The sequence below is a fragment of the Pinus tabuliformis genome, chromosome 6 (assembly GCF_031772625.1).
Source record: "Pinus tabuliformis cultivar Carrire ecotype Pingquan chromosome 6, CPIR1, whole genome shotgun sequence".
Taxonomy (NCBI): Eukaryota; Viridiplantae; Streptophyta; class Pinopsida; order Pinales; family Pinaceae; genus Pinus; species Pinus tabuliformis.
The window spans coordinates 1,931,699,551-1,931,727,433 of record NC_142292.1 but is presented as its reverse complement, the minus strand read 5'-3'; the positions used below and the strand labels follow the sequence as shown (position 1 = coordinate 1,931,727,433).

The following is a 27,883-nucleotide window of genomic DNA, read 5'->3' as shown; positions in this document are numbered from 1 at the left end:
ATTAGAATAGAGTGCCATGTCTCTATAGTTTTTTTTATTAAAAAGTAAAAATTGTGATTTTTATAATTTTCTATTTTAAAAGCAAAAGGAAAATAAGTCCAAGTACATATCCATTGAATAGCAAACCTTTGTTAAACCCCGAACCCTAGCAGTAAAACTGTAGCATTCCATAGTAAGCCTTGAGCCCTGAGGGAGTGATTCCTGCTGCAGGAGGAGGAGAGATGACCATGGCAGGGAAGCAGAGGGTTTCAAGAAACAAAGAACTGATAAGGGGAGTAGGTCGTTTTTCTAGATCGAAAATGTATCACAAAAGAGGTATTTGGGCCATCAAGGAAAAGAACGGTGGTGGCTTTCCCCAGCATGCCAAACAACCGCAGGTGCCCAAATCCGATGAAAAGGCTCCCAAATTCTATCCTGCAGAAGACGTGCCCAAGCCCCTCATTAACAAGAGGAAGCCCAAGCCTACCAAGCTCAGGTAAACTAATATTTCTACGTTGAAATCAATTTTTACAGTCATTTTTCAATACACCTATAAGTATTTTTAGTAATCTAGGGTTTAGGTTTTAGGATCAAGTTTTACAGGCATTTTTCAATACTTGCATAGGTTTTTACTATCATTTTTTACGGACGTTATTCGATACTCCTATAGACTTGTTAATAATTCAGGGTTTAGATCTATTTTTGCAGATACTATTCAGTAATCATTGGTCCGCATGGTGCTTTTATGTTGCTCTTTCTCTTATGAAATCTGCTTTTTGAGACTATATAGGTCCAGCATTACTCCGGGAACTGTACTGATCCTTCTGGCTGGACGGTTTAAGGGCAAACGTGTTGTTTTCCTGAAGCAGCTGGAGTCTGGACTTTTGCTTATTACTGGTAAAAATGCTTCTTTTATCCCTTGCAAATGTCTGAACTGGTTTTGTTTTTATTTGGATAGGTCTTACTTCGATAAGATAAATACTCAACCGGCCTTATGGATTTTAAATTCTTAGGCTGATATAATTCAGTTTGGTTGTTTGATTGATTGCACTTTAATGTCTGCCTGGTCTATTAGACCTCTTTTTGAATAACCGGAATTGAAAGTTGAATTTAATCGGAACTTTAATACAATTTCATAAAAAAATGTAAGTTTTGATCTTCATAAGAGAGTGGTTCGGGCTTTCAGAACCTTTTTTATTGGGGACGTAGAAGGAGAATGCTGTTAAAAGAATATATGCAGAATTATAAGTTGCCAATACCGAGAGCAAACTGCCAGATTACCATCCGGTCTTGTGCCTCACTCCCAGTTTTCCTTCCCGATCATCAAATATGCGAAGCAATTGTCAAATGTCAACGGGTCTTGGTGGCTAGGGCTTTCGGAATCTTTCTATTGGGGAAGAAGGAGAATGTTATTAAAAGAATATATGCGGAATCATAAGATGCCAATACAGAGAGTAAACTGCCAGATAACTATCCGATACTGTTCCCCAATGTCAGTTCTTCCCTCCCTGACCATCAAATATACTAGGTAATTGTAAATAAGGTCTTGGTTTACTCACGAGGTTAAAGTCTCCAGAATTGTTCCTTTCTTGCCGTGGTCTGCCAAAATGGGATGAGGCTAAGTGTAAGCCTCAGGTGAATTTGGTGAAATAGAATCTAGATACCCATTGGACTGAAGGAAAGTTGTTTATGCAGTGCAGCTCCCAACCTCGTGGTGTCTTTCTCAAAGCAATTTCCAAATAATAATATTAGGTGATCTTTCATGAACTGATACTGCACATGATGCCCTTGCATTAGAGAATTTACTACAGAAAAAAAATTGCGATGCATGAAAGTATTCGTTGATATGTTCTAACGTCACAAACTAGCTGTGACAGACAAGGTCAGGACTACAAAAACTCTTATCTCCTTCTTCATTAGACTAATCCATAGCCAGGAATCGGGTCTCCATGACTATGATGCAACAGTCTGGATAATGTTTAATCCATGTTGTCTGTCACCTTGAGTTCTGTAACACCAACATTTTGAAGACTTACTTCCATCACTATACTCTTGACTGTGAGTTGATCTCCCATTACCTGGAGTCCAAGGTTGCTCCATCCAACTCTGCAGAAGCATTGACTCCAGACTAAACACTCTTTGCATGATAGAGAAATATGAGTTAATCCTTTAGAGGCTCATTGCTGTTTTCTGCATAGTCCACCATTCTGTCAAGCATGTGTTTACATTTCCGCTGCATTTTGACAGTTGCATGATATATGCTTCACCTTGTGTGATAAGCGTAAAAGTTCTTAGATGCAATAGAGACAATGGTGTAGAGCACCATTGTAGTTGGGAAGTGTGGCGTCTTTCTCTCTTTGGCTCGGAGGTAATTGTTTCAACTCTCTCCTTCTTTGACTTTGGGTGAACCCGAGGCAATTCTGTTTGTTTCGTGGTCCCAGTGTGCAGTTTGGAAAAGGGCAGGGTAGGCTGTCTTACCTTTCTGGGCTGTCACTTTCTATTTTGGCTTACACCTTTTAATTCCACAGTCAGTCTATTCGGCCAACTAACTTTGAGCATTCGAAAGAATATTGGATGTGTGGTCTTTGTCTCATATTCTGCTGGTTCTTCACGTCTCTTTCGGCTTCAGTTTCAAAGGGACCTCCTCCTGGATATAATTTTTCAGAGTCAGACTCTTCTGCCTCAACTATATGTGAACATTGCAGGAAAGAACATGCAACAATGCATTCAGAGATATATAACCTACATGTCATGCTTTATCAGCAAAGAGCCTCTTACTGTAACACATTGGATATAATTGAAGCTCAACAGCAACGAATTTCTCGCTTGGAGGAAGAAGTCGATGCTCTTCAAAGCATTGTTATGGACCTTAAACTTTAGAACACCAAGCCAGCCAACCCAGTAGGGGTTCCTCCGAGGGATATCAACATCAATCTCCCTGTATATGGTTCTGACTAAGCAATTGTGTGATGACTGGTTTCAAATGTTTAGTATTCCTGTTTCAATTTTGCCGTATCTATACTACCAGGATAATAAGGGTACTGACAGAGTATGGGGATTTTGATGTAATCTGGGTAAGGGTAGATAGTTGCAATTTGACATCCAAGATGTCCATGAACAAATTAGCAATGCAATTCTCCTGGGTATTTGCCGCGACCAGTCGTGGATTTAATACAAAGAATACTTATTCCTGTTGAAAAAAAAACATACATGTCACCTAACTCCAAATGTCGATTGCTTGTGTTAGATGGATTCTTTAGGACAAAACAATATCTTTCAAAATGCTGGAGGCTCATGTATTTCGAGTTCCCAATGGTTAGGTCATAACCATATGCAAGGTCCGACTCATCAATGAATATATTGACATCAAAGCTTGGAAGATTTAAGTTGCCTCTAACCTTGTTGATCAAAATATTGAGTGCTCCTTATTGAGGTGTGTGATGTTGTTTTCTCTCCAGTAGCCAGCCAAGCATGTAAAGCAATTCCGTCACTATTAATGAAATATCCCTTTTGTTGATTCTCTTGTGCTCTTTGATGATGTCGTCCAATGTTCACTGACATATTCAAAGAGAGTGCTGTGCATGTGAAGGCTGTGATTTTAAATGCTTCAATCCTTCTGAGTGAGTGGCACAGGTCTGGAGTTTGAATTTTCTACAAACCTGCAAAAAACATCTATTTAATTCTTTACGTGTCTAATGCTTTCTATTAACAGTGTTGCATGTTCAGTTGATCTACCTTTGTCTCTTCGTTTAAAGGCTTTTGGGAGTTTCTCTTAACATGCATGTAGAGGGACTTACTAAGCACTGGACCATCCACAAAGGGTGAATAACATTTCCTTGACCCTTCTAGAATAAAGTCATCGCATATGTGTTTGATCCCTTGTGGAATATTGTGTACCAATTTGTACATCCTTAAGAGGTGCACAATAATCTCTTGAATCGTCCATTATAGATGTTTGTGCACCCACGTGAGACTGAAAACCATGTGTAGTGATTTACTAAAATAGATAGCAGTTGAACTTTGAGGGTCTTGAGAAGATATTTCCAGACTCAGTTCAGACCAACACCTCTTTGTGGGCAGTGTCTTTGTCTTTTGGTTGGGTTTCATTCAGATCATGAACTGGTTTGAGCCTCGAGGGTTTCCTCTTCACTTTTTGGAGCTTTGATCTTCCTCCTCCTTTGTTTCTTCCTCATTCACATCCCTTCCAAAATCATTGTCTTATTCATCGATTTCATTATGCTTGAATTTCCTTATTGAAATGATTGTCTTCCTCTTCGTCACATTCCCCATTGAATTGGAATTGGGATTCAGAATCAGAGTTTTTGGAATTATATTCCAAGTGGCATTCGATTCACTCTTTACCTTTGACTTCATTTCATTTGTTGGAGAGGTAGACATTGACCTTGGCTTGAGGTTCAAGACAATCTTCTAAACAATGCACAATATCTTGTTTCTGGCATTGTTCATCCTCTCCAGTCAGATAGTGGGGCTTATCTGGTATGGGAATTTCTGGTTCATACTCAGGTTACATCTCATTGAACAGCCTTGGGATCTCCATAAGAATTTACTTGGCAATAAATGGCCTCTGGCAGTATTGACAGAGAAGATATTTATTTTCAAAGGTTTCATATAATCATACATTGTTGCACAAAAAGGGCATATAGGCGAGAAGGTTAAATTAGCATCTTGCTGTGGCATTCCATAAAAAATGCTGCTTTTGGAGTTCATAACTCACGGTTCCACAAATTTGGGCCTCCACTAAATCTGGTGGTGAGCTCAGCATAAGTGACCCCTAGGAATTTCTGCAGTGATTTTGCGATGGATCTGTCACAGTATAAGTGGCCTACTATTGTCCCTGATACCAATGTAATAAGCATAACAATCTTATACACAATAAAGACAACGATGTCTACAAAATGTAAGTGTACTGAATAATTGATTGATATGGTAATATGATTGCAATGAGAATAACCCCAAGTAAAATATACTCGGAAGGGCATCACTTTGGAGAGTCACGCCCTTTGACTATTTAGGCAACTTTATATCATATTTAGTATATGGCAATTAATATTTTATAATCATTCTAGTTAGGTACTACTGTTTATTTATCATATGATTTATATCCATTACACCTTGCTGTGGTATCTCCTGGATCCACAGGAGAAAACAACAAATAAGCTTGAAGTTCTGCCCCTTACCCTGGCTTGTCCTTTGTTTCACCTCACTTTGCTTTTGCTAGTCATTGTGTTTTTTCTCTGCTGAAATAAGGTGACACAGAGATGGCTTGCATTCAAGGCAGTGTAATTCAGCTTTCTGGGATCCCTCTCTTCCTCGTTTCCTCACTCAACTTCATTGTCTTGTGTAGAGCTCAGGTCCCATTAGCAGATGATTCTTTATTTCTGCCTACTTTAACTATATCTCTCTTCTGAGTCATTAAGTTCACATCCAGCACAGCTCTAGGATCTCCAATGCAGCTGTATCTTCTTTGTTCTCCCCAGTAATCTATTGGCTCTTACCAGGAACTTAATAATTTCATTACCTGGATTTAGTTTAGGCCATGAAATCATGTTATCTACTGCATTTTCCAGGTCAAAATTGACGTGGCCCATCAACCGGTCCTTGACCTTCTGTACCATTGTTTATTTCTATAATCCTCTGACAGCTGGTTTGCCCTTGGGCCAGTAGGGCTTTCTAAACCTTAGTTTAAAAAAAATGATGCTTGTGGTTTTGCTTTGTGCTGAATGTTTTAGGTATTGTATTAAATGCAAAATTGGAAGGGAAAGAGCTTCAGTTTGAAAAATTTACCATTTCTAGGTTGCATATACACATGGCTTCCTACAATTTACTCATGGCTTCCTACAATTTCAAGAATATATGTATTTTGTGCTCATTGTAAATGGTGCATGTGTAGGTTTTGAGATTTACATGTAACTAGCATAAATTATTTATTTATTATGTATTTTATGCTTGCCATGGGTCCATCACCGATGGGCTTATTCAGTTTCCTGTGTTTTCTTACTAATGTTCATAAGTTGATACATGTAAAGGAATCATCAAAGGTATTTTCTTCAAAGTGGGACCGTTTGGTTTCCTTGTGTTTTCCTAATATTTTCAGAGTTTCTAAGTTATTGTGCTCATTGGTTTCTCTTCTACGTCGGGTTTTGTTCAGGCCCTTTTAAATTGAATGGTGTCCCAATCAGAAGGGTAAATAAGGCATATGTCATTGCAACTTCCACCAAGATTGATATAAGCAGTGTTGATGCGAGCAAATTCACAGATAAGTACTTTGAAAAGGAGGTTATCAGGAAGAAGAAGACAGAAAGTGAGTTTTTTGAGGCGGAGAAAGAGGTAACTATTTTTTTGTTTATTTTGATCCTGACAATAATGGCTTTCCAACAGCATTTAGATCAAAATGTTTTCTGTAAATATAATTCTCTTGCGTATATGCAGCAGATTCACTCTTGCGTATATGCAGCAGATTCACTCTTGTGTATATGCTGTTGTTGCATATATAGACCGTTTGGTTCCACTGCCGATGTTTAATAGTCAACAATAAGCCAACTCTCTCTCTCTCTCTCACACACACATTTGAATTTAAGAAACCCACCTCTTTAGAATGCTAACTGTGTTAGGCTATGAGGTTGTCGCTGATTAGATTTGTTGGATTTTTTTAGTGAAAGTTCTTTTTCCTTTCTTTTTTCAAGAGTAATTTCTTTATGAAAAGGTTGCTATAAAAAATCTTTGACAACATGAGCACCTGGTTTGGTAATAAAAACATGTGTAGAACTAGTGCTTTTCTTTATACACCAAGTCTGGTCCATGTAAGGATATTTTTAAAAAGGTATTCTTGTAAATCTTAGGTACTAATATAACATGTGTCGAGTTTTCAGGAGAAAACGACCTTGCCTCCAGAGAAAAAGGAAGACCAAAAAGTCCTGGATGTTGAAGTCGTAAAGGCCTTAGAATCCGTTCCTGAGATGAAGCAGTATTTGGCTGCGAGGTTTAGTTTGAGATCAGGAATGAAGCCACATGAGCTTGTTTTCTGAAAGATGAGCACAACTGCAGAGATTAGTTTTCCATGATTGAAACCTTTGTTAATGAGTTCAGAATTTTTAATATAAGCCTTTCTCTAAGTAAGGTTTGAAATGTTTTGCATAAACCTTATGCCGTCGTTTTTGGTATCCATATTCGGAAATTATTAAATTTTAGTAAAACAATGTATCACTTGGCCCCTGTGGGTAGGCCTGGTAAAATATATGGTTTATATTACTCGATGTCGACTGTGAAAAAGTGAGAGCAACTAATGCCTTTGCAAAAGCGGGATAAACAAAGAAACTAAATCTGTTTTCTTGATGAGTTTAATAAAATTATGAAAGGCATTAATTTGATTCCATTTTCTGCCATGAAGATACGTTTTATACGTATTAAATTGTAAATCTTAAATCTTTTGATTTGCTCAAAGCTGTATCTTATGTTTACATTTTATTTGGTTTATATATATATATATATATCTATATCTCGATCGATGGCGCTGATGGGTTAATCTGTTGACGAACCCTTTTGATGATTATTTTCAGTTCTATCGTAATTTGTAAATTATGAATGGAACCTGAAGCCGTTCTCTCATTTAATCTTTGCATCACTTTGGGTGTTACTTCAAACAAGTGTAAATGCTTTTTGGTTACTTATTCAAGTTTGTTTATATATATATATATATATTGATGGCGCTGTTGGTTTATTCAAGTTTGTTTATATATATATATATCTATATCGATATCGATGGCGCTGTTGGTTTAATCTGTTGACGAACCCTTTTGATGATTATTTTCAGTTCTATCATAATTTGTAAATTATGAATGGAACCTGAAGCCGTTCTCTCATTTAATCTTTGCATCACTTAGGGTGTTACTTTAAACAATTGTAAATGCTTTTTGCTTACTTATTCAAGTTCCTTGAACAATTGTGTTTAGTTATTGAATTTTGCCCGCTGCCTGGGAAGAGTTTAAGATGTAGATTGGGCAGGGAAATTGTTGACTTCAAACATAAATAATTGTCAATGTTATGGGAACCACCTAACAAACCATCTCTAAAAAGCTGTCGATTTCAGCAAACACCACTATTTTGTCAGATTAATTTATTTTTAATTTACAGGTGTAATACAATATTTAAGATATTTTGCATTTTTCCACATTTTGGACGTGATGCATGCTAAACAGCATCTTATAATTGATGGTTCCATTTAAGGCAGGATTTAAGTTCCATCGGTTGACCTACCCCAAGTCTGTTAAGAGGTTATGGAGCACAGATAACTCACCAACCTTAGTAAAATTGTTTCTATTTTTAGCCCTACGCTGGTTAAGAGGTGATCACTGAATTACACATATTAATTTGTAAATCTTAAATCTTTTGGTTTGCTCAAAGTTGTTTCTCATGTCTACAGTTTATGGTTGATATATATATTTTTCTCATTTTGGGGACAATTAAACACATTTCTGGCAAAGCAAAACTGATTTAACTCTATTTGATGATGGAAGAATTGATGGAGCTGTTGGTTTAATTTGTTGAAGAACCCTTTTGATTATTTTCAGTTGTATTGTAATTCGTAAATTATGAATGGAATCTGAAGCTATTTTTTTCTTATTTCATCTTTGCATCACTTTGGGTGTTGCTTTAAACAATTGTAAATGCTTTTTGGTTACCTATTCAAGTTTCTTGAACAATTGTGTAGCCACTGAATTTTGTCCGCTGCCTTGGAAAAATTAAGATGTAGATTGGGTAGGGAATTGATTGAATTTAAATAAAAATGATGGTCAATGTTATGGAAACCACCTTAAAAATAATCTCTAAAAAGCTGCTGATTTCAGGAAACACCATATTTTGTCAGATTATTGTATTTTTATTTTACAGGAGTAAATTTGCAAGATTTAAGATATTTTCGCTTTGCAAACAATTATATTTCCTTTTTAAATGGAATGATTAAAGCCTCCCAATGGAGATTTTAAATGGAATGATTAAAGCCTCCCAATGGAGAAAATGACACTGGATTCCAAAAGAGCTTAAATAAAGCAAAGTTTCTTATTAATTAAGAAATTAACGCCCCCCAACTGGGGGAGAAAATGATACTGGATCCCAAAAGAGCTTAAATACAGCAACGCTTCTTATTAATTAAGAAATTAACAAAGAGCTTAAATAAAACAAAGCTTCTTATTAATTAAGAAATATGCAAAGGATCGAGGTTTTTATTTTTAAATTTTTAATGTAATTTATAATTCTTTGCATTTTTCTACATTTTGGACATGAGGCATGCAAAACAGTCACTTTATAACTGATGTCTCCATTTCAAGGCATGATATAATTTTTATCATTTATTTTACCCCAAGTTTGTAAGGAGGTTATGGAGCATAAATTTAGCCCTAAGCTGGCTAGGAGGGGATCGCCAAATTTTATGTCTCTAAGATCTTTTTTCCCTGTGAATGCTCAGCAAGAATGTTGAACAGTGAATAAATTGCCAACTTTTGTAAAGTTGTTTCTAGTTCTAAGAGTTGTCGATTTTGAGAATTATCTGCTATTTAAATATGACAGATAACTTGTGCAGGTGTTTTTAAGTACATGGTATAAATGGCAGTTTTCATCTATCCTAATTAACCCCCACACATTTCCCAAACCAGAAAAACAAACATTAGTACGCCCTTTGACAATGTAAATATTAGTTTGTCCACAAGTAGCCCTGTGACTATCTAATTATAAGATTGTTCATGGTTTGACCCTTGGGTTTACCATACCTTTGAATGTACTTAAACATTAGATTGTTATGCAACCAGATCACAAAACAAAAGGAAAGATAGATCAACAATTTGAAAATTAGCCTTTTCGAGGGGACAATCTCTTTTATATCACAAAAATAAACAATTCTTGGATGATACAAATGACAAGACCTTAGTATTTATAGGAGTCTAAGGGGTCACAATATACTCAAAGCTTACATAACAATAATAACGTAAGGGCACAACAATAACAATATGGGGGTTACATGGGCACAGTGATAAAAATAGGGGGGCTACACTAGTATTATAGGGACCTAACATGTCTCTTTCATTTAAAAAATGTTGTCCTCAACGTTTAAGTAGTTATGGATGTTTCTGTATAAAATTCTCATCCTCCCATGTGGAATCTTCAGCGGGTAAGTTTTTCCACTTAATGAGATACTTTGAAATTGATCAATTTCGTAGTTGTCAAGTTCTTGTTTTCGTAACCGTTTTAGGCTCCAATATGATTTTTTCTTTTTCGTCAAGTTTTGGCAACATTGTTTGAACTGGAGCTTGTCACTGTCAACCTTCCTTAAGCATGAAACATGGAAAACTGTGTACACTTGGGAACATGCAGACAACTCCAATTTGTATGCCATAGTACAAATATTTTGCAACACTTTTATAAGGACTATAATACTTGGGTGATAATTTATTAACCTTCTTAGCTTGCTTGAGGGACATTTGTTTGTATGGTTGTAGGCTTAAAAATACGTAGTCGTCTACACAAAACTTCTTTCACGATGATGTTGATCTGCCTGTTGTTTCATTTGATTATGCCAAAGTGATTTTATCCTTTAAGAGTTGGAGAACTTGTTGTCGATGCTCGATGTGATCTTCCACTGCTTGAACCTTAGAATTTTCTCTTAAAGATGACATCATGGACGATGAATGATATCCATAAAGTGCCATAAATGGGGCCATTTTTGCTGTAGTATAGAAGGAAGTGTTATACCACCATTCAACTAGAGGTAACCACTTGACCCATTGAGTTTGTTTATCAGATGCAAAGCAACGAAGATAGCCTTCCAAACATTTATTCACTATCTCAGTTTGCCCGTCATATTGAAGACACTAAGATGAACTATAAGCTAATTGAGTACCAAGACAATAAAATAATTCCATCCAAAAATTTCCAGTGAAAATGGGATATGTCACCAAATGTTATGCAATCAGATCATAAAAAAAAGAAAAGATAGATCAACGACTTGAAAATTAGTCTCTTCGAAAGGGCAACCACCTTTACATCATATAAATGAATTATTTTTGGATGATACAAATGACAAGACCTCCTTGGTATATATAGGAGTCTAAGGGGTCACAATATAATCAAAGCCTACACAACAATAAAAATGTAAGGGCACAACAATAACAATAGTGAGCTTATATAGGGCACAACAATAGCAATATGGGGGTTAGATGGGCACAGCAATAACAATAGGAGGGCTACACTAATAACAACAATAAGGGGGCTACACTAGTATTATAGGGACTTAACACTGATTGTTCATAGGTAAGCCCATTGATATCGAAATATAAGATTGTTTGTGGTGTGACCCAAGGCTAACTCAAACAATACACGATCTAAGGACCAACTCCTACCATACACGATCTATGTAGAATCTAGGTTGTTCTCTAGTAGCTGTGTCTATCTAAATATCAGATTATTCATGGTGCGACCTAGGAGTTAAATCCATTCACACAGTCTAATTTGAAATCATTTAAAATAAGTGGCACAAAGCATAGGAAACATAGATTTGCTCTTGTGGATGCCAAATCCATTCACACAATGTAATTTAAAATCATTTAAAATAAGTGGCACAAGGCATAGGAAACATATTTATGCACTTGTGGATGCTTAGAAATATAATTCGGCACTTCGATTGTGCTTATGATATACGAGTCAGAATCTCCCTTCCCTTCCCAACCTCTCTCCCTTGGCCAACAACTTAAAGGAGTCGTAGGTGGTTAAAGAAGGTGAGGTGGGTACATATATATATATATATATATATATATATATATATATATATATATATATATATTGCCCCCCCGGGGAAAAATCATAATTTTCATTATATAAAATATTGAAAATTACATGTAGATGTTATAAAGGAGCATATCTCAAAACTAGTGGCCATCTTGCCACATACAACATATAGTTCAGTAAAACTGTGACTACATATAAGTATCTGAGTAAAAATGTATAAAAATGTACATATCCATAAAACATGAGTTATCAGCAAAAATAATAAAATAGTGTCCCATCTATACGCTGAGAGGGATCATGTTGAACCTGGATCTTGTATTTGTTGTTCGATGAAGGGCATGTGATAGTACTAAAAAAAGTTCTGTTCCAAATGATCCTGAATCATCCAAGAGCCAAAATGTTGCTGCTTAGCTTCTTTGGATACACTGTTGGGAATCTGGTTCCTTTCCTTGTAGATATGACGACATATCACATAATCAAATTGAAATTTTAATATCATTACTCCATCCAGCAGATTTCTGAGTGGGTGCACCTAACAATTTGATTCTTGATTGAACCAATTTATGACAATTTTTGAATCGCCAATATCTGTAAGCGCTGACATCCTTTCTCCAGGGAAAAAATAAGCAGAAATCTAAGGTTGTTTAGTTTTGCATAGTTATTTGTACCTCCCCCTAATCCCATTTTCAGTTTGAGAAAATTCTTTGCATTTAAGTATAAGGCAACCCCACCTCCATAACCTTCTGGTTGCGCAGATCCATCAAAATATGCCCATGGCATGGTTTTGTCAATAACTTCTGTACTAATGTTCCAGATCCTCTAATTTTTTACATCTCAAGGGATCAAGTGATATGTTGCCAATGTATGGGAACTAGTTATAGTCCAATTCTGATATTTTTCATGAAGGATTTTTTTGTTCCTACCTAGCCAGATGCCCCAACAAACCAACAAGGGTAAATTCCCAAGTTTTACGGGGTGAGCCCTATTCCACCATGACACCCAAGCCTTTGGAAATGATTCACCCTGCCACCTAATATTGATTGCTAACATCTGATATATCTGGCTCCATAATTGAAGTGTAATGGGACATTCAAGGAATAAATGATTTATAGATTCTGCATTCTCCTTACATAAAGCACACCAGGTTGGACCTTGAAAGGATTTACGTTGAAGATTATCACATGTAGGAACCTTGTTACGTAACAGAGACCACATGAACAACTTTGTTCTTGCAGGGCCTTTAAGCTTCCAAAGCGACCGCCACCACCAAACACTGCTATCAGGTTTGTTCTCTGCGAAAATGAAAGGATAACCATCTTTTGGAGTGTATCTACCATGGGGAGCTAGTGTCCAGATAAGTTCATCTTCCTCCTAAATTCTTACTTGTGCTTCCGTAAGGGCATTGGTGTAATATACATATATATTATAATTTAATCTATCAAATTAGTAATGGATGGTCATCACTAATTGCTATTGGTGAATGAATCATTAAAAAAATATTATAATTTAATTTGTCAAATTATGATTATTATTGATTGCTATTGGGGAATTCACACTGATTGATCATGCACGCTGATTGTCACCCTTATTTAAGGAAAACCAATGTTCCGCCAATTTTTTGTTTTTGGGAAAGATTAAAGGAAAACCAATGTTTCACCGAGTTTTTGGGACAGAGAATGCGAGAATAGGGAGACAGACAAGGGGGGTGTGTGGGAGCACCGCAAATTTTAAGGAAATTCAAAGGGGACAAAGATATTAGGGTATACAATGTAGACAATATTTTTACACACACACACACACACATTATTTTACTATTTCTATTTCACTTAACATTTATTATGTATGAACAAATGTAGAATACACGCATTATTTTACTATTTCTATTGCACTTAATCACAAATTCTACATTCATTCATACATAATAAGTGATTAAGTGAAATCAAAGTAGTAAAATATTGTATACATTTTTAAGTTTATAATTCATTATTCTAGAATCTAATTAGTACTAAGCAAGATAGTAGATATTAAAGTATGAAGATTGGAATAATAAATTGAAATTATTCACTCAAAAATAGTGAAAAATGACGAGTCAAAGACTTGATCTAAGGTAAGTAGTGTCTATAGTCAAGAATCAAGTTTAAACTAAAAATGAATAATGGGCAATGAGCCAATGTTATCAAAATTGGTTAAGAGATCGAATTGGTTGACCCAAAATTGGGAACTACGAAAAAAATTGGACCAAAAAACTAGGGAACCAAAAAACACAAATATTCATGTTTATGCATATTAATTCAAATAATTATACACAAATATGCAAAGTTTATATTTTGTATAGTAAGAGTGCATATAACCAAAATAGTTCTAAATGCATTTCATACCAAACATACATCTAACAAAGAGGCTCTATATGGCCTCTATTGTAAAAAAAAATCATGTTACAACAAATACCTACATATCATCAAATCATTGTGTATATTGGGAGCCTCATCATCAATATCACCCTCTAAGCATTAAAATAAGATAAAAAAAAACTTAACATGTTAAGTCGAGATTTTGTTTGAGTGATAGGTACAATTTTACTAGGATTATGACATAGGAGTTCAATAATCAATGTCACCAACATTGAAGTACATAGAGGGTTTGGTGTTCTTGATTAAGTCATACACGATATAATTCAATGGAAATGCCGCAATCCCCAAATCTTTAAAATTGTTAAATCTATTGGATTTTGAGTAAGATCTAAATTCTACTTTCTTCATATGAAATCCGATGAAGTCAGAACCACTCTCAAACATCCTGAGTCAATTAATGATAATGTAAGTAAAATTATAAAAATGAAAGATAAAGGAGAATGGCACTTTTAATTACATAGCCTTAGTAATACCACAGGGTTAAATATTAGGTTCCCCACTTATAAATTAATTTTTCAAACAAACTTTAGGTGGAACGACCAACACCTTATGTGCACAAGAACTCCTTTTGGGGAAACACATCTCCCACATTGGGGAAATGTTCCCTCCCGTGTCTCCCCAAGTTTCCCCCAAAGGGGGACATGGGAAACATTTCCCCAAGCATCCCCTTGTCCTGGGTATGTGTGAAATGTGGGGTGCATGCACCCCACCATGGGGGACATGTCGTTGTAGAACATTGAGGAAAACCATGCCACTTGAAATGACCTGCTAATATTTCATAAGGACGTAGGATTTCACTCTTGTTAGATACATTTAGGTCTTAGACTATTAACCCATTTCCTTACATAGAAGATGAGTTTCTAACCAAACAAAAACTATTTTAGGTCATACTAAAATATTATATGTGTGTGTATGTGTTTCTAAAATATTTTAGATTTAAAAAAACTGTCGAATAGTAAAAAGTAATCTCTGCGCGCGCGCGGCCGGCTCCTCTGCTCTCAAGCTAGGGTTCTGCGACCTACAACGCCGCCCAGGCTGCTGCGCCCCTGCGCACAGCCTCGCCCTCCACTCTGCAGCCGGATGGAGGCTCCTGAGAGCTCTGCCCCCCCAGCGGATCCGCCCCCTGAAGTCACAGCGTTCAGAAATTTGATTGCAAATGGGACAAATCGCCCTCCTTCTGCATCACAACAGAAATTTATCAAAAGAATGGAGAAGATACCCTCTGTTGCCCTGCCAGAGGAGGACACCTGCAAAGCGGCTCTGAATTTGGCAGAAAGAGGCCTCATAGGCCAGTTTACAGGCCTATGGCCCTCCCCCAAATCCGTGGAGGAATGGACCCAGAGAAACTGGAAACCTCTGATAAAAGATGGAGTGAAGAGTTATTTTGTTGGCAAAGGGTACTTCATTTTTGTTTTCGAAAACAAGGAAGACAGAAGTTTAATATTCAGAAACGGTCCCTACTTCATGGGGCCACAGGGACTGTATTTAAATCAATGGAACCCAGACTTTGATCCCTCTCAAGACGTCCCATCTGCTGTGCCGGTGTGGGTAAGGCTCCCCCATCTTCCCCTTCATTGCTGGAATCAAAAATCGTTTCAGACCATTGAGAACGCACTAGGTAAATACATAGATCAGGCTGTTAGAAGAGACCAATATTCCTGTGCGCGTATCTGCGTCGAAGTGGACCTTGAAGAAGGATTGCCTGAAGCGATCAAGCTCTCGGTGGCAGGGTGGACGCACATCCAAGAGCTCGACTATGAACAGCTCCCCTTTAAATGCAGACATTGTCATGGCTACGGTCACTTTGCCAAGCACTGCAAGAAGAAAGTGGAGGAACAGCCTGAAAAACAGAATGGAGATCAATGGACCTTAGTCCAGAGAACAACCCAAGCAAAGAAAGATGCAGGAAAAAGCGTAGCATCAGGGGACAGAAACATCAACATCCCATCTCAGGAAGAGGGAGAAAAAGCAAAAGGAACCGAGGAGTCACAACCTGATCCACCAAACAAAGAATAGGAAAAAGAGAACCATGAGGAAACCCCTCCTGCAAGCAAAGAGGGAGGGGGAGACATCCAAGGCAACCCCTCTAACCCCACCTATGCAGAAATCATAAAGAAAAAGCTAGTTGAAAGCTCTGAGTCCTCAGAGGAAGAGCTCTTTGAGAGACCATTAAAACGACCCGGAAGGAAATCCCGCAAGGAAAAAAGAGAAGAAGCAGAACGGTTCAAAACCCAAGGGAGCCAATCCACGATAGAAATGACAATCGGAAGAAGCAGCAGGCCCAGGTCATCCAAGGGTGGCTCCACCCCTAACATAGGTAAATAATGAAGCTAGTCTCTTGGAATTGCAGAGGACTGGGGAACCCCGCAAAAATAGAAGCAGTAAAGGATCTTTTAAAGTCGGAACCTACTGACATCCTCATGCTCCAAGAGACTAAGATAGCAGGCCAAGCCCTGCTAGAAACCAGCAAATTAAAATGGAAGAAAAATTCAGGAATAGCTGTCAGCGCTCGGGGCTCCTCGGGAGGTCTGGCAACTCTCTGGAATGAAGATCAATTTCAGCTGATCAACTCTCACGAGACCCTGCACTGGATATGCACAGAAATAACTCACATTTCAAGTAAGTTACCTTTCTCTCTAGTCAATCTATATGTACCTGTCAATTACTCCGAAAAAAGAGACTGCTGGAATTCTCTGGCAGAGTTTCTTGAGCAGGAATCCCCCACCAATATCATTCTCGCTGGGGATCTCAACATAGTTTTGAAAGCCAAAGAAAAAAGAGGAGGTACCAACTCTAAGGACCCGATGGTGGGAGTAGTGGAGGAGCTTGCCCAGCACTGGGATCTGCAAGATTTTAACCCAATCCAAGGCTTATTCACCTGGTCAAACAACAGAACAGGAACAAAACATATCTTTGCTCGACTGGACCGATTTCTTGTGCAAACCTCCCTCCTCATGAACAAGAAAATCATAACAACAAAAATTCTGCCCAAGTTGTCCTCTGACCACAAGCCAATCCAGCTCTGTTTAGAAGATGAGGAGGATTTGGGCCCCATTCCATTTCGTTTTTCTCCTCAATGGATCGAAAGGGAAGGCTTTTTGGAGACTGTGAAAGCAGCTTGGGACACCTCCATTTCAGGCTCTCCAAGCTTCGTTTGGGAGCAAAAACTGAAGCTTACCAAAAAAGCATTGAAGGAGTGGATCAAGAAACCAGCTCCCAACCCCATCTCTCTTAGAGTCGCAGCAGTCCAGGCTTTGCACTCACTACAAAATGACATGGAAAGCAAAAATATTAATGAAGAACTCTTGGACAAGGAAACAAAAGCGCAGAGAGTAGCCTACCAATCTTTTAGAAAAGAGGAAGAATATTGGAGATTAAAGTCTAGGAGCCTGTGGCTAAACGCCAGGGATCGTAATACCTCTTTCTTCCACCGACAGTACAGGGCTCGACTGTCAAGGAATCATATAGCAGAAATAAAGACTTCGACGGGCCAAATCTGCAAGGGCTTTCAACAAGTCAAAGAAGCAGCATAATTACACTTCCAAAACCTCTACAGCCCGGATGCTCAAGGTGAAGAAGTGGACGAAGCAGATTTCCTCAATCACATCCCCTCCTTAATCTCACCGGAGGACAACTCAGAACTATGCAAGCCTGTTTCAGAGGAGGAAATAATCAAAGTTATCTGGTCTATGGATTCCGACAAGGCCCCTTGGCCGGACGGATTCACCATTCATTTCTACAAAGTATGCTGGGATATCATAAAATACGATCTGCAAAAGATGATAAGGGGATTCATGACAAAAGCTAAAGTAGGTGGTAGCACCAACTCAACCTACTTAGCTCTGATTCCCAAAGACTCTAACCCGGAAACCTTTGCCAGATTCAGGCCAATTTCGTTATGCAATGCCTCCTATAAGATTTTGGCAAAGTTGTTAGCCAGCAGAATAAAGCCACTGCTTCCCAGAATTATCTCTAACTCCCAAGGAGGCTTTGTGGAAGGTAGACACATTCTGGACAATGTCATTCAAGTGCAGGAGACTATACACTCAAGCAAGCAGAGGAAAGAGAAAGGTATGCTCATAAAGCTAGATATGGCGAATGCGTTTGACAGAGTCAACAGAGCTTTCCTCAGCAAAGTTTTGCTCTCCTTTGGTTTTTCCACTCAGTTTGTTAACCTCTTAAAAGCATGCATGAATAATCCTTGGATTGCTCCCCTCATAAATGGCAAGCCTGCCAATTTCTTTAAAGCCAAGAGAGGCATCAGGCAGGGATGCCCGCTCTCCCCCTATCTTTACATAATTTTGGCTGAAGCATTAAGTCGAAAACTTGAAGCTGAAAGACTGACAGGATCCATTCCGGGCCTCAAACCCTCCAACAGAGTAAGACCCCTGAATCATGCATTATTCGTAGATGACTCAATCCTGTTGGGGGGTGCCTCAATTAGAATAGCAAAGGCCTTTGACACGGTCATCAGGAACTATTGCAAAGTCTCAGGAGCCTTGGTAAATGAAAGAAAAAGCGAAGTCTACAGCTGGAATACAGATCAACAGGAGCTCAATAATATAGCTAACACACTTGGATTCAAAGGGCATTCCCAATGGGATAGAATCAGATATCTTGGGCTCTCCATAATCTCAGGGGTGAATAAGAGATCATTATGGAGTGACATAATTTGCAAATTTAAAACCAAGATCTCGAAATGGGGAGGATACTGGTTGACAAAAGGAGGCAAGGTCATTTTAATTAAATCTCAGCTCTCTTCCTTAATTATTTACCAAGCAGCCTTTCTGCTTGCTCCCAGAAATGTCATGGATCAAATCTCCTCTTTCCTCAGAGATTTCCTTTGGCAAGGAGGCAGGGGCAATGATAAGAAACAACATCTTGTAAACTGGGAAACTGTCAAGAAGCCCATCGCTGAAGGAGGACTGCAAATTCGAGATCCTTCTCTGGTCAACCTCGCCTTAGGCAGCAAAATTCTGTGGAAAATGATTAAAGAACCAGGACATCCTGTAAGTGCCATATTGCGGTCAAAGTATACAAATAAAACTGATTTGAGAAATCTCCAATTGAGTTACACAGCTAACAGCACGTTGTTGTGGAAGCTTTGTTATAAGAGCTGCAATTTTTTCAAAAGAAATGTCTACAGAATACCAGGAAATGGTAAACAAACTCGTCTTTGGCAGGATCGGATAATGGGACAAAATCCGCTAAGCGAAAATGAGGAAATCGCTGACTTAAGGGAATGGCTCATTTCTGTTGGGAAGCAAAGTTTATTTGATATCTCCTCATGGGATCAGAGAGGCGATTGGGCCGGCTGGGCAATCCCCGTGCCTCCTGCCCACCTGCAACTGCAAATGAATACATTCCTGAAACTGATCGAAGACGCTTCACCGATACATCGTTCACTGCAAGATCGGTGGGGCTGGGGTCAATCTGGAGAATATACAGCAACAGAAGGATACAAAGCACTTCAGACTTCGGGAAACAATAAGTACAGTGCCGAGTTCTGGAAAAACGTTTGGGAGCCTTTAGCTCTTCCGAAAGTAAATTTTTTTTTTTCTGGACCCTGATTCACAACAAGATCTTAACTGGAGACAACCTTGCAAAAAGAAACTTCGCTGGCCCTCACTGGTGCGTTCTTTGCAGAAGCAACGCCGAGACTGCCCAACATCTCTTCATCGACTGCCAGTTTGCAAAGGAAGTATGGGAATTAACGCTCCAAGATTTAAATATAAGCTCCCCCACTCAGATATCTGTCCCAGATCTCTTCGCAGATTGGAGCCATCGCTATTCTCAGTGTATTCCTCAAAAATCGATTTGGTACAAAATCTGGAACGCCCTGCCCAAATTTGTCTGTTGGAAGATATGGCTGGCCCGTAACCAGAAGATCTTTAAAGACCTCCATCTCACTCCCTTGCAAGTAGCAGCTAAGTCCAGATCTCTTCTCCTAGAAGTGGCACAACATCAGAACTACAAAGAGGATGCATCACTCCAGCAGGTAGAGAAAAGGTGGCTTGGAAAGTTTGAATTTCAAAACAGAAAAAATCTCCTTTCTCCACAAGCAGAGCCCCCAAACTGGAAAAAGAGAGACACAGATGAAACATTCCAGCACTGGTGGAGAGCTCAAAACTCCCACACAATCTTCTTTGATGGGGCTTCCAAAGGAAATCCCGGCCCCTCGGGTGCCGGTGGGATCATCTATTCCCCTGAAGGGCTCTCCCAAGATTCTTTCTGTTGGGGTCTTGGCCTGAAGACTAACAATCAAGCAGAGCTGCTCAGTCTCCTCAAAGCATGTCAAATTGCCAGAGAAAAAGGGATCAGAGACATTCAGGTTTTTGGAGATTCGGAGATTCTTATAAAGACGCTGAATGCTGGAGAACTATTCAGAAATGCAGGCCTTAATAGATCTCTGGAAAGATTGAAAAGAGTGCTCTCCTCCTTTGCTTCCTACAAATTCTTCCATATACTTAGAAGCTCAAACAACGAAGCGGATTTGATGGCCAACAAAGGGGCTGCTCTGGATAAAGGGTTGCTGTTCATAAACGAGGACAGATATATAGAAACTCCTTACTAAATGATTAGATAGACAAGCCGATTTAGAAGTACAAGCATGATGTAAACAGGGCTGCTTTGGCAAAGCCCCACTCTTTTCCTACTATAAAAAAAAAAAAAAAAACATATCCGTTATAGTTAAAAAAAAATAAAAAATATTTTAGATTTAAAATTATGGTGTGGATCTTATATATATAAGAAAGTTTAATGTGTCAAAAATATGTCTAAAAAAAAAGGTTGATGCTTTTGAAAGCCCGCATGAGCGTGCATGAAAATCACCAACGTTAAAAAAAAATATCCATACTTAATTATATCAAAAAATTTATAGTGTCAAAAATAAGCCCCAAAAAAGGGGGTTGATGTTGCATCAACACTTTTCAAATTGACATGAAAATCACAAACATTTAAAAATAATGTGCATACTTAATACATAAGAAAATTTAAAGTGTCAAAAATATGCTCCAAAAAAAAGTTGTATTCTGAATCACCACTTTTCAAAGTCGGATGATTTTTTGCAACTCTAAAAAAGTGAGAACTTGGTACAGTTCCCGTTTGATAGGTTACTTTGTTTCTTCTATAAAGTGATGTCCAAAATATTGGCTAGGAGGCTCAAGCCACTTCTTTCGAATATCATTTTAGAAAATCAAGAGGGCTTCATTCACAAGAGACATATTTTTGACAATATAATCCCGGTGTAAGAAGCAATAAATTCTAGTATGAATCGAGAGGATAATGGAATGATCATCAAATTAGACATGGAAAATACTTTTGACATGATAAGTCATGATTTCCTCCTTAAAGTGATGGCGAAGTTTGGTTTTAATTACAAGCTCTTAAATTGGGCTGCACTATGCATAAAATCTATGTGGATTTACCCTTTCAATGGAAGAGTGGCTGGGTTCTTTTGAGCCTCTCGAGGGCTCTATCAAGGATGTCCTCTTTCCCCATTCTTGTTGTTGATTCTTTGAGTTGTAGGTGTTGAATTTGTAACTATGGTCGGCCTTCATAATGTACTTTTGGTCATCTTTGGTAACTTGATGTAACTATATTTATAATTGTTGTTTATGTGTTTTTGTAGCAAGGAGGAACCAAAAGACACCTTCTTAGTAGTTGGTTGTTCCCTGCAAAGAAATCACAGATCAAATTAGTTGTTGTTAGTGGACAAACAAGAGAAGCAAATCATTGCAAATGGTAAGAAACAATGCATGCATAACATAAACTAAAAACTAAAAACAAAACACATAAATAATGCTTGATGAAGCAAACAAGTCAATAATATAATGGAAAATGGCTCCCTTTATTGACTACTGAAAGTAGAAGATGAATACAATAGATGAATACTAAACACTTGGAAAGAATTATTTGAGCAATGGTGTTAAAAAATTCTCAACAAGGAGGTTCCTTTCTTCAATATCTTTGCAAGATTCTCCTCTCTCTCAAAGAAGTATCAAGACTCTCTCAATGGTGAAATCCTCTCCACACTAGAATGATGGATTGCTAAGAAGCAACTCTTCCAACATAATAGTGCTTCACTTCTTCTAAAAAATGAGATGCAGGATTGTTTGAGAACAATTTTGCCAACGTAACATTGCCTTGTGTTTGGTTCTCCAATGGTCTTCTTATATAGAATTTTGAATCTAATGCAGGAGCATCGACATTAGCCAACAATGTGGAGGATTGTCCACATGTTGTGGCTAATCACAGTTAAGTTTCATCGACTATTACCGAGAAGGATGACTTCTCAAATTGTTAGTTATTCTAATAAATAAGGCATTGTTTTATTTAGATTAGGGATAATATTTGTTAGCTTAGGTGTGCATGAGAGCTAAGAGATAGACGATTGCTGTTAGATCTCTTAAAAATAGAATATTGTTGCTAGAGATTGTTAGAGATATTATTGAGTTAAAAAAGAGGACAAATGTGGTGAGCGAGAGAGAGGAGTGAGGTTTGGAGTGGAGCGAGAGCTCAAAGTGTGTTGTGGACTGTATTTGGGTAACAGAGGTCATTTTATGGTGTAATCTGGCCAAAGGCCGAGACTCTGTGTTTTATTTATGAGCAATTTCAGTATTTTGTGCAACGTTTTGTTAAAGCGGCCCGTGGAGGTCTTGTGTGTTTAAATTGTCTTTTTAAAGTTCATGCAATTCGATCTGTCTGTGCGTTTATTCATAACCGAAAGCAATCTTGTGTTTAAAGCCAATCTGGGTTAACTAGAGTCTGAGAGCGGAGAAGCCATTAACATAGAGAATCGACGCCGAAACCTTTAGCAGAGCACTGGGCGGACTTGAAATAATATTAAGTTTGCCTTTGAACTTATCGGGTCCGGGTAACATCATCGCATCGGCATATCGGCGACAGCGGAGCGATATCGCATCGGAAGCCTTAAAAATGAAAGCGGACGCGATATTTTATATATCGGGTTGAATTCCCAAGTCGGGTCCGGTTCTATATCGGCGGAATGATATCGCATCGGAAACCTTAGAAATGAAAGTGGACGCGATATTTTATATATCGGGTTGAATTCCCAAGTCGGGTCCGGTTCTATATCGGCGGAACGATATCGCATCGGAAACCTTAGAAATGAAAGTGGACGCGATATTTTATATATCGGGTTGAATTCCCAAGTCGGGTCCGGTTCTATATCGGCGGATGCATATATGTGTATAGCGCATCGAGCGATCGCCGATCGCCGACGAAATACTATTGGGCGGAGGTGGATGCGATAGAAATATCAACTGTGGTGAATTGTAGATCGGGTCCGCAACCTCATCGGGGTCATCGGGTCCGCAGTATAATGTTTATGGTGGTGACGGCCGATATCGGACTTGCCGAAAATTGCAAAGGTATATATATAATTTGAAGTCCGGTATTTTGATTAGAGTGGGTTTTGTATTGTTCCCATATAATTATATATGTATGTGGGCGCGGTTATAAAAGGGGGCTTTATATATATATGATTCCCATGTATTGATGATGGATCATTCCCGACTCATGTAATATGGTGCTTGCGAGCTTTAAAGCTCGGGTGGTGGCTTCCGATGGGTGATTAAGAGCACCGATAAAAAGGTGGCTTTGATTCCTCATATGTCCATGGTCATAAAAGGCTTAAAGCCTTAAGCGCTTCTAATAAAGCCTGTAGGTTGTTACCATAGGTCAAGGGCCGATTTTTATTTGAAAAGGGGATTTTGGGTAATATCCAAGACTACCTTTTCATCATTTTGGTATCAGAGCAGAAGAGATAGTGTTTACAGTAAAGATGCTGCCAAGGAGAGGAATTGGTCGAGGGATACCAGAACCAAATGTAGTTTTGATAGAAGAAGTGCGGAGTTTGCGTACACGAATGGAGGCAATGGAGACAGCCCAAAGAAGAGCGCCTGACGAGGGAGCTGAGAGTCCTGCAGAAGAATCTGATACAGATGTGGAAGCAGAAGAAGAGAATGAAAATATCAAAATCCTGAAGATGTTGGCAAAGGTTGGATGCAAACCTAAAGTGGAGATTCCTATGTATGAAGGGAGTTTGAATGCCGAGGAGCTCATGGATTGGATCAGATCCATAGATCAGTACTTCGATTATGAAGAGGTTGAAGAGAACAAGAAGGTAAAATTTGCAGTAACTAGATTGAAAGGTCATGCAGCCATCTGGTGGGACGAGGTACAGACATCAAGAACGAGAAAGGGGAAATCTAAGATCAAGCAGTGGGATAAAATGGTAAGTAAACTGAAAGCCAAGTTTTTGCCGAAAGATTATCATTTGAATCTTTTTAAGCAGATGCAAAATCTGAAGCAAAAAGGAATGTCTGTTAAAGAATATACTGAAGAATTTTACAGATTAAGTATCAGAACAGGGCATGTAGAGGATGATTTGGAAAAAGTAGCTAGATATGTTAATGGGCTAAGGTATGAGATCCAAGATGAGATTGGTCTGTTAAGTCTGAAAACTGTTGAGGATGCCTATCAAGCAGGATTGAAGGCAGAAGAGAAGATATTAAGAAAACAAAGTCAAAGGAATAGAGGAAAGAGCTCAGCAAGAGGTAGAGGAGCTGGCCGATCTAGAGGAACACAACATCAAATTGACACAGGGAGTTCAAGTAGCAGATCACCACAGATGGGTGAATCTAGTAGAGGGAGATTCGCGCCCAGAGGAAGAGGGCGAGGAAGAGATGTTAGGTGTTATACCCGTGGAGAATGGGGACATATGTCATGAGACTGTCCTCGTAACAAGTCAGCAAGCCAGAGGGGTGCAAATGTGGCTGAGGCAGAGCCGGAACCACTTCGACTTGTAGAAGAAACATCGGAAGAAGGTGAAGCATTGCTGCTTAGAAGAACTTTGTTAAGATCAAAAAAGGAGATTGGAGAACTTGCGCAAAGGAAGAACTTGTTCAGGACTACGTGCAAGTCAAAGGGTAAGTGCTGTAAGGTTATAATTGATAGCGGGAGTACTGACAATCTTGTGTCTACAGAGATGGTGGAAAAGCTCGGATTAACAAGGAAAGCGCATCCTGCACCTTACAAAGTATCTTGGCTACAGAAGGGTTATCAAGTCATTGTGACAGAGCAGTGTAATGTGGAAATGCAGATCGACACATACAAAGACGTGATCTTATGTGACATAATGCCCATGGATGTATGTCATGTGTTATTGGGAAGACCGTGGCAATTTGACAGGAAGGCGATTCATGATGGTAGAAGGAATACATATACTATAGAGAAGGACGGAGTTAAACATACGTTGCTGCCAGTAAAGAATGATGTTGACAAAGAGCTGCCTGAAAATAGTATTATGTTAATGAGTGGCAAGGAACTGCTACAAGAGGTTGATAAAAGCGAAGAGGTGCATTTCGCTATCGTAGGAAGGCCAAAGGTAATTTTAACCTCCACCAATTTAAATGATTTGCCTGAAGAAATTCAATCTATGTTAAATAGTTACATGGATATCATTGTGGATGAATTGCCAAATGAATTACCACCGATTAGGAGTATAAGTCACCATATCGACTTAATACCAGGATCAAGTCTACCTAATAAAGCTGCCTATAGATTAACTCCTCAAGAAAATGCAGAGGTTGCAAGACAGGTTCAAGAGTTAATGGACAAGGGACTGATCCAAGAAAGTCTGAGTTCGTGTGCTGTGCCAACGGTGCTTAGTCCGAAAAAGGGAGGAGAATGGCGCATGTGCACAGATTCCAGAGCTATCAATAAGATAACAGTCAGGTATAGATTTCCTTTGCCCAGAATGGATGATTTAATGGACTGTTTAAGTGGATCCAGGTATTTTACAAAGATAGATTTAAAAAGTGGGTATCATTAGATTAGAATTCGGGAAGGCGATGAATGGAAGACAACGGTCAAAACAAATAGTGGACTGTATGAGTGGTTAGTGATGCCTTTTGGGCTCACTAATGCGCCCAGCACATTCATGAGACTAATGAACGAGGTCCTGAAAGAATATACAGGTAAATTTGTTGTTGTTTACCTCGATGATATTCTGGTTTTCAGCAAAAGTAAAGAGGAACATTTGGAACATTTGAAGTTAGTCTTGAAAACACTGCAGAAGGAAAAACTACTAATTAACTTGAAGAAATGTAGTTTCATGAAAGAGGAGCTGGTATATTTGGGGTTTGTGATTTCCAAAGAAGGTTTAAAAATGGATCCGGAAAAGGTACAAGCAATCAGAAACTGGCCTACTCCCAGGAGTGTATTCAAGGTAAGAAGTTTCCATGGACTTGCTAGTTTTTACAGGAAGTTTATAAAAGGGTTCAGTCAAGTTTGTGCACCAATCCTTGAGACAATCAGGGAGGTCAATCATCCATTTCAATGGACAGAAGCAGCCGACAAGAATTTTAATTTGTTGAAAAGAAAGATAACAGAAAAGCCTATTCTAGCATTGCCAAATTTCGAGAAAGTCTTTCAAGTGGAAACTGATGCAAGTGGAGAAGCAATTGGGGCAGTGTTGAGCCAAGAGAAAAGACCGATAGCGTATTTCAGCGAGAAATTAAATGATGCGAAAAGGAGATATTCTTCATATGACAAAGAATTCTACGCTATTGTGCAGGTGTTGAAAAAGTGGAGGCATTACTTACTGCCAAAGGAATTCATTTTATATTCAGATAATCATGCTTTGCAGTTCATTAATAATCAGCCAAAGTTAAATCAGAAGCATGCCAAGTGGGTAGAATTTCTACAAAGTTTCACTTTTGTAATAAAGCACAAAAGCAGTAAGTCTAATAAAGTGGCAGATGTGTTGAGCAGGGTAAGTTTTCTTTTGCAAGAATTCAAAGTGGGTGTTGTAGGTTTTGATGAGATGATAGAAATGTATCATGATGATGAGAATTTTAGGGATATCTACACGACAGTGCAGAATCCAATGAGCCATAACAGAAGTCAATGGATGGACTACCTTATTCAAGGAGGCCTGTTATTTAAGAGCAACAAATTATGCATTCCTAAATGTTCAATGAGAGAAAACATCATTAAAGAAAAGCACAGTGGAGGATTGTCTGGTCATTTTGGACAAGACAAAACTTTCACTCAGGTGAATGCTTTTTATTATTGGCCTAAAATGCAAACTGATGTTAAAAAGTTTGTTGAGAAATGCAGGGTATGTCAGTATGCCAAAGGAAGGAGTCAAAATACAGGTCTATATCAGCCATTGCCCATACCAGATCGACCATGGGATGCAGTGAGTATGGACTTTGTTCTGGGTTTACCAAAAACTCAGAGAGGAAATGATTCTATATATGTTGTTGTAGACAGATTTTCAAAAATGGCCCATTTTATTGCTTGTAAGAAGACTAGCGATGCCACACACATAGCCAATTTGTTCTTTTCTGAGATTGTAAGATTGCATGGTTTACCTGTGAGCATTGTATCAGATCGGGATACAAAATTTGTAGGGCATTTCTAGAGAACACTTTGGAAGAAGCTGGGAACTAAACTTAGTTTTAGTTCAGCCTACCATCCTCAGACCGATGGACAAACTGAAGTTGTGAACAGAAGCTTGGGAAATATATTAAGAACTCTGGTTCATCAGAATCCCAAACAGTGGGATTTGGCATTAGCTCAAGCTGAATTTGCTTACAATGATACACCAAATCGAAGCACAGGAATGAGTCCATTCCAGATTGTCTTTGGGATGCATCCAAGAGGAGTAT

The 27,883-nt window shown here is 38.5% G+C and overlaps 2 protein-coding genes across 2 annotated transcripts; both read left to right on the top strand.

Annotated features, from left to right (window-relative positions):
* Window positions 1–105: 105 nt before the first annotated feature.
* Window positions 106–7,253, top strand: LOC149266909 (large ribosomal subunit protein eL6-like). Its single transcript, XM_089431187.1, has 4 exons — window positions 106–475; window positions 770–876; window positions 6,149–6,327; window positions 6,870–7,253. Exons 1-4 carry the CDS (start codon window positions 222–224, stop codon window positions 7,023–7,025), a joined length of 696 nt encoding a protein of 231 aa, XP_089287313.1. The 5' UTR covers window positions 106–221; the 3' UTR covers window positions 7,026–7,253.
* An 8,010-nt stretch (window positions 7,254–15,263) lies between these two features.
* Window positions 15,264–16,199, top strand: LOC149266908 (uncharacterized). The gene has a single exon (XM_089409536.1). It carries the CDS (start codon window positions 15,264–15,266, stop codon window positions 16,197–16,199), a length of 936 nt encoding a protein of 311 aa, XP_089265662.1.
* Window positions 16,200–27,883: the final 11,684 nt, after the last annotated feature.

Bases quoted from the DNA above. Each gene is read 5' to 3' on its own strand.
- LOC149266908 (XM_089409536.1), top strand. From the start codon at position 15,264: ATGGAGGCTCCTGAGAGCTCTGCCCCCCCAGCGGATCCGCCCCCTGAA.
- LOC149266909 (XM_089431187.1), top strand. From the start codon at position 222: ATGACCATGGCAGGGAAGCAGAGGGTTTCAAGAAACAAAGAACTGATA. The intron at 476-769 runs GTAAACTAATAT...GAGACTATATAG, and splicing joins CCCAAGCCTACCAAGCTCAG to GTCCAGCATTACTCCGGGAA. The intron at 6,328-6,869 runs GTAACTATTTTT...TCGAGTTTTCAG, and splicing joins TTTTTGAGGCGGAGAAAGAG to GAGAAAACGACCTTGCCTCC.